We start from the raw sequence: 12,509 nt of genomic DNA on the forward strand, positions 1-12,509 counted from the left end.
TAAGATTTAAATCAAATGCACCCCAAGGAAAAACAAAGCCTCAATGTCCTTTCCAGCCCCTCAAGGCTGGCATGCCACAGTCCTGGGCAGGGGCAGGAGCACTACCATCCCTTAAGTTAGTGTCCCCAACCTGCATGGCTATTTCTCCATTCCCAGAGGGAAAATTTGATCCAGAGTCACGTGCTGAGGAGTGGTGCTGGCAGAGTCATGCTTCCATGGGTCTGGTGCTTTCCAGCCCCGTGTGGTCTGCAGTCCATGGGTGTGCAGCAAAAGCCTGAATTCACTTGGTCTGGTGCTTAGACCACACTGTAGGAAATTATTTATGAGAACACAGGTTCAGGCAGCCTGGGAGAAGTCTAACACAGATCTCTTGGCAAAGCCCTTTGAGAAAAACTTTTCCAAGGTAGAAATGAGGAGTAGGTACATATTGAAGCTTTTCCTACTGACACATAACATCTAACAGATGCAGTTCTCACACTTCCAATTAATCAGGAAAGCTTCCCACCTTCTACCCAAATGAAAAATCAAGGTATGTGCTTCCTAGAAACAGGAAAAAAATCACTGCCTGTAGCAGGACAAAATGCTAATCCTGAAATTAGGACTTTAGCTTTTAAACTTGCCCTATTAGGACTTGGGCCAATGAAATTAATTTTTTTGATGAGCACTAAATCTCCACCAGTGTCCCACAGAAAACTTTGGCCCCCAGCAGGACTGGCATGGCTGCTTCCCCTTAGAGCACTCCTGGAGCCTTTCCAAGGAAAGGAAAGGGCAGGAGCCTCCTGTGTGTGAGATCCTGCGCCTATGAAATACTCGGAGTCTTTCCAGCCTATTTTTCATTCAGCATGGAGATTTGTACCTGCACCTCTCTGCCTTTTATTGATTCATGCATGTCAAGCCCAGCCACCCATGTGTGAGAAAAGTGAATATAATGTAGAGTCCTGGGGTACAGCTTGTTGCTGTACCCCCAGTAATTGCAGACTTATCACGGCTGCTAACCTGAACATGCATTTCAGAGTGTGTATTATTAGCTAGGCTCAAAAAGTGGGGAGCTTTAATGTCATTTTCAGAGCAAGGTTTGTTCTAGGACACTCAAGAACTGGGGTGGAGGTGCTCTTACTTCTGAGCTGATTGGGATAGTGTTTAGAGAAAGCAGCTGTGAAAGCCAGAGAAACTCTGCCATATCCAAGAACAAATGCTAATAGCCATTTGGAAGAGTTCATAGTGGCAACAAGAGGCACTGAGCACTGGCTATAAACCCAGGCTCCTGCCATGGTTCTGCAAGGATTTCCATCCAGAATGGGAGCTGAGGTGGGGATGGCCAAGCACTGAGGAGCACCAGGATGAAACACACCTGGGATGGTGGAGAGGGAATGAGAAAAATCCCCCCAAAACAGCATGAGGGAACTCCTGTATCTGCTGAAAACCCAAGTGTGCTGACCTAGAGAGCAGGGGGGGAAATCATCCCAGTTTGCAACCTGCCAGTAGTAAAGGCTTTACAAGCATTTACTTTTGCTTTCCTTTCTTTGACAATTTTTGAAAATTGAAGTTCAAGTGCTACTAAAATCTCAGGCTCATAATTGGAGGTAATTAATAAAGGGTTAGTGAATTCGGCTTCCAGTTCTCTGTGGCAGCTGATGGAGATGGGGCAGTTTTTTTTTCCAATACACTACTGATAAAATCAAAGTAAAAATATTCTTAACATCTTCCCCAGTCAACTGCTAAGTTATGCCTTTACTAAATGTTTCAGCATATTTTTTTCAATCTCTCAGGAGGTTTTTGAACTGCTTCAATACATCCACAGCTGTAAGTCTCTCCATGAAAGAAACCTATTAAAGGAAACAGCACATGAGAGTCACAGTAAACAGCAAGTGATGAAACTTCCTACAGCCAAGGGCTTTGTTGGTGGGAATACCAGACACCAGAGCTGGAAATCACTGCAGGAGGGAGATTGGTTACCCTGCTGCTCTTGGGGACCAGACTAATTCACACTCAATGATCCTTGTGGGTCGCTTCCAACACAGGATATTCCATGATAATTTCTTCTTCAGGCATAAGAACTGGAGGCAGGTGGCTTGCAGTGACCTGGCTCTGCATCTCTGTACCAGTGGGAGAAGTTCTGGCTGAAAGTCAGAAGGATGATTGTGCATCCCTGCCTGCTTGTGCATCTTAGAGATTTATGGATGCTCTGTCCTTCTGTCTCCGTGAGGGGACTCTGCCTCCCACAGCACTGGGCCACCAGCAGGCAGTTCCTAGAATTGCTGAGAAGTGTTTCATATTTCCTAGAGGATGTTATATAAATAAATAAATAAAAGCATATTTGATAATATTTTGTAAGGAAAATGATCAATTTTCCTTTCCTGTTTTTTCTCCTACAGTAGAAAGAAAGGAGCACTGAAAATACAAGAATTTTTAAGTAAAAAAAAAAAAAAAAAAAATGTAATTCTGACCTGAAAGCTGGTTTTGATATGATTTTTAAAAAATTATTTAATTTTTTTACAATCTGGACCCACTCCCACTGCTACCAGACTTCAGCTGAGTTTGTTCCAGAAATGTGATTTTGACACAAAATCGTCTGCTTCAAGTTCCAGTAAAAACTTCATAAATTCATCCTTTTTTTCCTACTCCCACCCCACCCCCCCTCCTCCCATCTTGTTTACTCCAAGAGTGCATTTAGATTATTGTTTGGGGATTTTATAACAGAGATGTAGTTTGAGAAAAAACTAATTGTCTTATTTAACTTTTGCAGATGGCTGATCACTTACAGAGAGTAAAAGCTTCAGGTATTTTTTAGGCACATCTCTGACCTACTTATGGCCGAAATCCTATTTGAGCACTGGTGCCCTTCTGGTGGCACAACTGGTTATCACGGTGGCGGGGAAGTTGGATATGCAAATGTTTGCAGACTCGGGGTCTCAATCTAGAGGCTGTTGTGTTCTTAAACGGGTTGATGGATTTCTGTCCCGAGCCCTTGCTGGGGCAGGAATTTGCTCCATCGCAAAATCCTCGCAGTGCCGTTTAAATGTCACAAGGAGCTGGAAATGCTGTCGATGAGCGTGGATGGACCCAGGCAAGGACCGCTCCTGCCGGGCTGTGCCACCCGGGATGCATTAGAATTGTTAAGGCTCTGCTGGGAAATGAGGCCAGGACAACAGCAAGGCAGAAAACGCTGTTCTGCTGTCAAGGAAATGCTCGAAAAAGCGGGAGGGAGCGAGGGCTGAGAGCACAGAGCTGCAGCCCTGCGGCCGCGGGGGAGACGAGCGAGTTCGTCCCGGGAGGGGCTGAGGGGACGGAAGGCTCAGGGCACCGGGTGCCATCCCCTGAAATATTGATAGTTTCTGTGCGCGCGCTGAGGAGGCAGTTTGTTTTTTCTCTCTAATTTTTTTTAATTTCAATTCTATTTTTCCCGACACCTTCCTTCTCCTTCCTGCCAGGAATAAAAATTTAAAAAACAAAACAACAACAAAGGGAAAAAATAACACTGATTCCCAGAAGGACCACGCCGCTATAAAAAGTGCCGGAGCGGCGGCGGCCGGGGCGGCCCGGCGGGGGCAGCGGGCGGGGGCCGGGGCCGGGGCGGCTCCGCGGGGCGGCGCGGGGGGCGCGGGCCCCGCCCGGCTGCTCCGCCCGGCCTGCGCGGGGGCAGCGCCGCGCATCCCGGCTGGCGGAGGGCGGGAGGCTCCGCTGGGCTCCGCTCGGCTCCGCTCCGCGGGGCTGCGGCGCCATGGAGGCGGTGGACCAGGTACGCGGAGCCCCGCGGGCGGGGGGCGGGCTGTGCGGCGCCGCGGGGAGCGCGGAGCGGGCGCGGTGCTGACCCCTCTCTCTGCCCGCAGCTCGCCTCCGCGGGCACTTTCCGCGTGGTGAAGGAGCCGCTGGCCTTCCTCAGGGTGCTCGAGTGGGTGAGTGCCGGGCTCGGAGGGGTTGCGGGGGGGGTTGTCGCCAAAGTGCGCGCACGGCGGAACAGGTGGGAGCTGGGCCGGGCTGAGGGATAGGGACACGGGGCGAGGGGCCGGGGACTCGCGTCCTACAGCGCTGGGGCGGGCTGGGTTTGTGGGTGACCCCCCCCCCCCCACCATCCGTGTGCTGGCTGGAAACGAATTAAAAAAAAAAAAAAAAAAAGAAAAAACAAAACACCGAGGTACATAAAATCCTCGTTATGCATTTAGCAAACTTGTCTCTGGGCCGAGCGGGGAAGGAGGCAGATAATTGGTGTACGGAGCAATGTCACTGCGTGTTGCTCTGATGCTCATTCGTAGTGAAGTCTGCAGGTCAAATGACATCCATCGCCGGTAGGTCTGCGGGAGCAGAGAGCCTCTCTGAACGGAAAGTTCAGAACATGTCATGGAGGATTAATCACATTCCCCTAACGCCGACTGGCTGGGGAATTATGTAAGGCGTGTATTTTGGGGGGCGCATCCCCGTGCGGGTGTGTTTATCCACATGTTGGCACCCGCAACGTGCGGCCCGGACCAGGGTGCCTCTGAGGGGATGTTTTGGTGTGCTGGGGGCAGCTGCTCACCCCAGACTGTCCCTGCTCACCAGAAGCAGCTCCTCTTCCCTGCTGAGCACCTTGAAGCATCAGGTCCTGTGGAGTTGGCTGATGGTGATGTGGTGGTGCCATGGCCTGGGACAGGCCCCCCCAGAGTGGGGTCACCTGCACACAGCAGTGGATGGACAAGGTCCCTTGTGTTCTTTGCCCAGAGCTCTACAAACCCACCCAGCACTGCTGCTCCTGCCTCAAGGAGAATTCAGGACAGCCAGGGGCTGAGCTTCAGGCGCTGGTCTGAGGGTGCTTCAGCCACTCTGCAGCACTCACTGCAGGACAGAAGAAAGGAGAGCAAAGCTGTTCTATGGCAAATAGCTGCTGGGACCGTGGTCTTTTGGCTGTCTGCCTGATGAGGCTATGTCTGATGGAGCTTGAGAAGCGAGCCCTTCTGAGGAGGACTCTGGGCTGATGGGCATGGGCTGTGCCATCGAGAAAATTGTCCCCGCCCCAGCCAGTGTGTTGGCATCCTTGGGACAGCGAGTGGGAACTCTTCTCTTGGCACTTTCCTGGGTCTGTAACTTCTTCCAACAGCCAAATGTAAAAGCTGCCTTTGTCCCGGTTGGAAGCCACAAGTAAAGCTCCTCTGGCTGCTGCAAGTGCACGTTGCCTGTGTGTGTACACAACACGCTCACGCAGCTGTGTGTACACGGAGCTCCTGACACGGCCTGAGTGGGCCAGCTCTTGGCAGTAAGGGAGAATAGGAAAAGGGTGCAGAGTGTGGTAACATTTAAGATGATCTGAGAAATTACTTTCTCTCCATTTGACATGTATGTGTAAGTAGAATTAAGCACAGTTGAGTTTATGTTATTTCAGAGTGTGGAAGTCTTTATTTTTTTTTTAATATACTTGAAAGGCTTTTTGGATTACTGGAATTCCATCTCTGTTCAATTAATCTTATTCTCCCATCTTCCTTCTCTTCTCACCAGGCCTCCAAACTGCTGTCCTCCTCTCTCTACGATTTCCAGTCCCAACTAATTGTCCACCTTTCCCACAGGCTCCTTTTATCAGCCTAGCCATAATTTTAAACCTTAGAAGATCAAATGCTCCAGTCAATTCTGTGTCCTCTCCATGTCCCCCAGCAGCTTCATAGACCTTGTTGCACTTGATCAGAACAGTTATGTTACACCCCTTAACACCTCCCACTTGAGTCCTAGATTGCATCTGCAAGGGAATAAAGTTCATAGCCCAGCTGGTGACGCAGCGATGCTGGGCGTTGGGTGGCTCTCGTGCCTGGGGGGAGGCTCTGTGGTGTTGCAGCACAGATGGCAGAGCTGGGGGAGTTCCTCAGAAAGGCTGGTAGGGTGGAGGTGGTGCAGGCTGAAAATGTCCTCAGCTTGTCCATGCAGTCCAGCCTGGAATCCTCACTCTTGTTGTTTGGGCGGTTTGGGGTGGCTCACAGTGACTCTGGGGTCAGAGTCACTTATTCCTGAACCTCTGCTGCTGAAGTACTTGTGTTTGTGGGTGCACAGATTTGTGGGTCTGGAAGGAACTGAAGTGGCTGTGGGTTTCTCAGATGTGAAACTGTAACTGTTGCAGAATTAATCTTTAGGTGTGCAGATTCCAGTTTACCTGTAATCTGGCTCAGACATGGGCTTCTGTCTTGAGGAGCAGGGACCTTATCTGACCTTCTCAATTTCCTACTTTGATGGTCACCTAACACCCAGAGAGAAGCTGCTGGGATAAGGCTGATTCTTCTGAATATTCATAGCACTGTAATATGTTTTCATTTGTATTTGCCATGTACACTGTAATCTTATTTTTAGGCAAGAAATTGCATTTAGAAGCCATTAAGAAAAAACATTGGCTCAGGCCTGGGAAAGGTTAAGAGAAAGAAAAGAAACCAAGAAATCAACTTGTAGCAATTATGCAAGAGTTGCATTTTTTGAACTCTACCTTGGCAATAAAGCGTGTGGATCACAAATCTGAACTTGGAAAAATGCACACAGCTGCACTGGGTGAGGCCTGGGTGTTTCCAGCTTTGAGTCAACTCATGGCATGTGCTGGGGGCGGGGAAGAACTGTTTAAAAGCTGTATTTGTTCTTGCTCATCTTTAGTCCCTTGGCTGTTACTCCAGAGATCTTTGCATGAGAAGAATGCTCTTCTGAAGCTTATTTCTCAGATAATCCACTGTGGCACTACAACCAGTAGCAATGTCACAAACACTGTTACAACTTCATTTGAAAAATAACTCTCTTATACATGCACCTGACAATAATGAATAAGGAAGGAAGAAAGAGAAGAAATACCTTCATTCATCTCCCCAGATTAATTTCAGTCCTGTGACTCTCTGGATGTGTTTAGACTGCTTTTATTGGGGTCTGCAAAAAGTGAGCAAAACAAGCAAGTTTGTCACTTTTGGTCTATTTGCTTTGCACTCCATTTGCTATGCTGCCTCTCTCGAGCCCTAGAAGAGGAAATTAAGTGAAAAGCAAGGCAATGTGATTGGTATAGGAGCTACCTGCTGTACTCAGGCTGTTACTGGCAAAAATATTTTTGTAAAAATGGGAAGTTTGTATCCCTAGGCTGTGAGGGGGGCATGGGTGGTGGTGGTGGGGTGTGTGGGTATGTATGTTTAATTACATTGTGGATTGAAACTAACAACTTTCCTTCTGCAAACCCAAAGCAACCTGATACTTGTTCAGTTTCCTGTAAAGTAACAAGATCTGCAGTGCCCTCCATGTCTTTCCCTGTGCTCCTCCATAAATAGCAGGGATGCAGAAACTCCATCGTTGTGCCAGTCAGGAGATGCTGTGATTGCCTTGATGGTTATCTCTAGGTTGGTGTTTTAAAATACCTTGCATTGAGCTCCCATCTCCACCAACTTGCAGCTGTGTCTGGGTTGCTATGGGCAGGGGGTATTTTTGGCACAAAGGCCAGGCTGCAACTTTGTGTAAGCCAGTGCAGCTTTTATCAGGGCACTTGTGACTCATTTGTGTTGCAGGACAAATCTTGTGGATACTATGGATTTTCTTAATAGGACAACTTGGAAGTGAATGTTAGGACGTTCAGTGAACTCAAATGTGTCTGAGCTGTTTAATTTCATGCCTTTATGCAAAGAAAAAATACACTGCAGGCCTTGCATGACTGGCTTTCATCACTGCTCATGAGCATCTCCATGGGATTTTCCAAAGAATACCAAAGCATTTGGGCAACAAGTCTCTGGGGGGAATTGGATGAAGATTGTTTGAAAAATCTGTGTGTGGTGCACATGGACTGAGCTAACCTTGCTTTGCTTCCTTGCCTTCACGCTGTGATCACTTGACTGGTGAGCCAGGAGAAAGGCCAGGCTGTTGCCTGCCTGGCAAGAGTCAAGCTTGCTTTGATGGTATAGATTCTGAAAGGGTTAGCACCTCTTGCCTTGCACACAGATGTGTGTTCAGAAGGCAGAGGGAAGCTGAATCTTGAAAGACTGATAATAAGTCTTGTCTTTTGTCCTAGTGCTGATTGCTCATCTGGCCGTGGAGTGCTTTTGTTGGATTATATTTGCATGCATACGAATGGACATAAGTAGCTGCGTGCTTTCAAGTGTGCCCTAGAAAAGCCTAGATATCTTGAGATGCTGAAAATAAATGGGAAAGGAATAAGAAGGTAATGCTTGCATGAAGCATGTGTGATTGGTAGTTTGCTCTGTCTAGTGTATTATGGGCCTGAGATGTTTTATGATTGCTTGAGACTCTTCATCACATTTGCATATATGTGTTTGGTTTTTGCTTAACCAGAAGGCTGCTGGCTACTCTGGTATGGGCAGATACTTAGTTGGTGGAGCAGGTTTATCTTGCTGAAGCTTAATGCTCCTCATGGATGCAGGGTGGAAGAGTTGAGTGTTTGATCTTCTCTACCCACATATTGAAAGAAAAGCCTTAAAAAAAATTAATATTTCTTATTGCCTGGTGATTTTGCTTATACGATGCCAGGATCAGATGCTGCTTTTAGTGCTGGGCCCATCCATGCATCTTGATGTGTAAGAGGCACATACACATGTTAAAAATGTATTGTCAAGTCTTTTGATGTCTACCTAGGGATGTAAGTACTTAGCTGTTCTTGTTAACTGGGTCCCAGTTGCTGCCTCAATGGTCTTGTATGCGTAGTCAGGTCAGTAAAACATGTGCCACTAAATCAAAAAATGTAAATCCATTTCTATGGTATTTTAATATTAGAAAGGTAATTACCGTGTAACTAACCCTTCTCTTTAAGCTGTCATTAATTGGATGATTTCTTATAGGCAGCTTAGCATAATGCATGTAAAATACACTGCAGCTCTGGGCAGGCAAAAATTGCCACGATGAACCAACAAGATGTGAACATCCAGGAGACCTGAGCCCTGGGAGCAGGCTTCATTTGTCCTTGGCTTTGGGCCTCCAACTTCTGAGCACTTATTGGGGTAATCTGCAGGCAGGGAACTCTGTCAGACAAGTTATTTTTATTAGGAAGAACCCAGGAAGTGGATTTTGCTGTTAGAGATCAGGTGTGCAATGGGAAGGATCTGAGAAGTTTTTGTAGTCTCACTGAAGGCAGATGTGGAAGCCATATGTCACTCTGCCAGTGGAACTGGCATGAAGGCAGCAGAAGCTCTAGCAGTGACTACATGGTGTTCTACCTTGTGGTTTTAAAGTCTCAGCTACTGGGAGTCTCATGATTCTGAGACCTCTGGCTTTGATAAAAGATATGGTTTTAGATCAAGGCAGCAGAAAAAGATGGGAGCTCTGAAGACTGAAAACCCAGAACACAACTGAAAGAACAGGAAATCTGCATTGTGGTCCCATGTTTTATGCAGTCTGCAGAGAGCTGACTGCTTTGCTGTTCACATCCATCATTATCTGCATGCATATCTGGTTGGAAGCTGAGAACTGTGCTTATCAGCAAGTTGCTGTTAAAATGGTACAAATGCTGATACAGGGGAAGAGAAAAGGTCAGCAGTGCCTGACCACATTGCAAATAAATGACATCTTTCATCTGGAAAATGCCTACCATTTTCCATTTTAGGACCATGTTGTGATCACGGAAGAGCTGGTTTTAAAAGGTCAGCTAATAGTTCATTTAAATCCTGATGTTTCTCAAGCAGCCCGGAGTGCGACCTGGTATAAAATAATTATGTAGGATTAGCACATATGGTGGAGAGACAGGGCTCCAGGAGCAGAACATTTTGGAGTTACATGCTGCTGCTGTGGAAGTTCCTGGGAGAAACTGGTAAAATCTCATGGCAAGCCATTTCAATGGCTGCTCTTATCCAAGTGTGGCTGTTTGAAGCATTAGGAATAGAAGATGAGGAAAGAGACTCATTAATGCTAAATTTGATTATATATGCAAACCAGGTTTCTATGAAAAGAAGAACAAAAATGATCTGACTTTCAAACTAGCAATAAGATGTGTGGAGATAGAGGGTTCTGCTATTAGACAAACACAGTAAAATCTCCTTGACAATTTTTATGAGGGCGATGTTTCAGTCATCACTCCTGTAAATCAGCATCTGCATAATTGGAGCTCCGGGTAAAAGCCCTGCATGTTGACATCTCTGGATTCAGATGTTGCAGTTGGGAGAGGACAGGCTTGAAGATGTTTCTGATAAACCCTTTTTATCATTTGGATGCTCGGGTCTCTACTTTAACCTGCATTCATGGCACTGTGTGTGGTCCCAAGGGGCAGGAGATGTTGCTTGGTGAAGTTCTCTGCTCTGCTCCAGGGGAGACAACCTTGTCCTGAGCAGGGAAAGAGGAGAGGCAGACAGCAGGTGACACTGGGCTCTGCACAGGGCTGGCTGTGGGAGACAAAGCTACACCTCTGCAAGCCCAGCTTTGCCCTTGGGCACTGAGTAAAAATGCTTCTTAGTATGGGCCTGGGGTGCAGTGTGGAAAACAGCACTTGGCTGTCTGTCTGTCCAGCCCAGCAGCTGCCAGAGAGTCTTCATGGATTTTACTCCCAGGGGGGTCTACAGAATGCTGTTTAGAACATTATAGAAAGGAATATACAGTGTGGAGATGCTGTGTTTAAGGTGTTTGTTCAAAGTGGCATATGTGCTGCAAAGTGTGACATTGTTGCTAAGGTGACAGCTTGCTTGCTTTTTGGCAAAAGCAAAAGAATACTGAATATAGGCAAACTGTAAGTTTTTGCTTTAATTTGCACAGTTTTATCTTCTGGCCACGATGGAGACTTCTCAGGTTTGTGTTTGAAAGCATTGTTTTCCCATTCTGAATATTTCACTCAGATAGAAAAGATAATAGTGCTTCCCATGCTTAAGGAAAATCCTAAATCACATAAAATGATGGGGGTTCCAATTACTATAATTGTAGTTATTATTTATGTCAATGAAAGGCTTTGCTATAGAACATTTATTTAAGTAAGGAAGTATTCTCTAAGAATATTTTATATAAACAAAAGTAGTAGGTGTTGTGTCATTAGCAGCCTCTGGATACAGGCACATCCATGAGTGCATGCTCCAGATTTTTGGATGGGGCATTTGCATTCATTTGCAAGTGCTCAAATCCAAGCTGGAGTGGATGGTGTGGGGAGAACTCCTGTGGGTCAGGCTCAGAGGCTGGTTGTGGTGGGAGGGAGCAGAGTCTTGTGTTGCACTGCTTGGGTTCTGCCATGGTGAAGTATTTTCATAATGCTGCCAGGGGAGAAGGATCAGCAGAGGATTAGACTGGTGTGGCCCCTAAGGAGAGAGGGTTTTCCAGATGAGCAGCCATCTGTGACATGAAGCAAATGTTATGGACCTCAGTGTTGAGAGCAAAGAAGAAAGGTCTCACAAGATGAATGTCAGCTTTGGCCCTTAAAGCAGAGGGGTAGGGGCATGACCCAGGAAGAAGGCTCAGGAAAGGCTGAAGTAATGTGCTCATTGCCCTTTATTTTTTTTACCTTTCCTTTTTTTTTTCCAATGTTCTAATGGATAGGTAATTGTGTTTCTCTGAGCAAGCTGTTCTGTCTGTGCCTTTTCCAGAATGCCTTAGCATCTGGGAGAAGGCTATGTTAGAGGCAGAGCCTGTGGGAGCTGCTGAGCAAATACTGTGGGGAGCAGAAAGTGCTGCAGCCTGAGGCTTGGGATAAACACTGTGGGGAGCTCTGATGCTCCAGGTCCTGGATAAGTGCTGGTGCAGATGTTCAGCCCAGTTTGGCAGGGTTATTGCAAGGCAGAAGTTGGTGAGGATGTTTTCAGTGATCAGACCATGACACAGATTGTTTACAGTGATAAGACCATGACACAGATTTTGCTGGATTGGAGAAACCAATTTGATAAGAAGACCCCATCCTAGTCACTAAAATGTGCAGGTGGGAGGTAGTGTTAAGGAAGCAGGAGAAAAACTGAAGCAGGAAGATTTCAATGAAGTTTTATCCATTTTCAGAGGAGAGGTGTGTACAATCCCAGACCTGCTGTCAGAAATAAATCTGATTTGACTCTTGCAAAAGTCCCAACCTGTCAACTTGATCTTTATTCTATGAGAAGTACCAGAGCCTGCTGTGAACAGCCTGACTGAATAGTCACTAGAAGTACTCAAAACTCTGAAGTATTGAGGGTGAAATTCTGCCCAGAAGATTTCAAAATGAAATGCTACCAAACATCAGCAAGATCATTGATACATCAGGAAGTAATTTATAGTAACAGCTCTACAGTAGCTCTTTGAATTTCAAAGAGAAGTTTATTGTGTTTGCCCTCAGTTTTCTCATTTCCTGATGTTAATGCTCTGCCCTCCTGTGTAATTTCTCAGGTGATGCAAATCCAAAGTGTCTTTGGCTTGAAGTGATAAGCCCCAGCTCAAATCCTTTGTCACGTACACGTTGGGTGCTTGTATTGGGGCCCCATGTTTGACACTGTATCTGGCAATCTTCATATTAGGTGAAAAGTCTCTCTGGCATCCCAAATAATATTAAAGAAGTAGCAAAATCTTCCTTTCTAGGTTCCCAAAATCCAAGGAGACATCTGGCTTCTTGGTTCAGCCTCCCTGAGGTATGGTCTATGGCTGCTTTAAGC

At 46.5% G+C, this 12,509-nt stretch overlaps 1 protein-coding gene across 2 annotated transcripts in view; it reads left to right on the forward strand.

The window, feature by feature from the left end:
* Positions 1–3,590: 3,590 nt before the first annotated feature.
* Positions 3,591–12,509, forward strand: part of SYNPR (synaptoporin) — a 101,223-nt gene continuing 92,304 nt past the window's right edge. Inside the window, exons 1-2 of one of the 2 annotated variants that reach the window (XM_059856717.1) lie at positions 3,591–3,739; positions 3,831–3,896. In XM_059856717.1, coding sequence (XP_059712700.1) covers positions 3,722–3,739; positions 3,831–3,896 — 84 coding nt within the window. In that variant the 5' untranslated portion in view covers positions 3,591–3,721. The remainder of the gene's footprint in view (positions 3,740–3,830; positions 3,897–12,509) is intronic. The other variant, XM_059856716.1, reaches the window with a different exon arrangement.

The sequence above is a fragment of the Haemorhous mexicanus genome, chromosome 11 (genome assembly GCF_027477595.1).
Source record: "Haemorhous mexicanus isolate bHaeMex1 chromosome 11, bHaeMex1.pri, whole genome shotgun sequence".
In the NCBI taxonomy this organism is placed as follows: Eukaryota; Metazoa; Chordata; class Aves; order Passeriformes; family Fringillidae; genus Haemorhous; species Haemorhous mexicanus.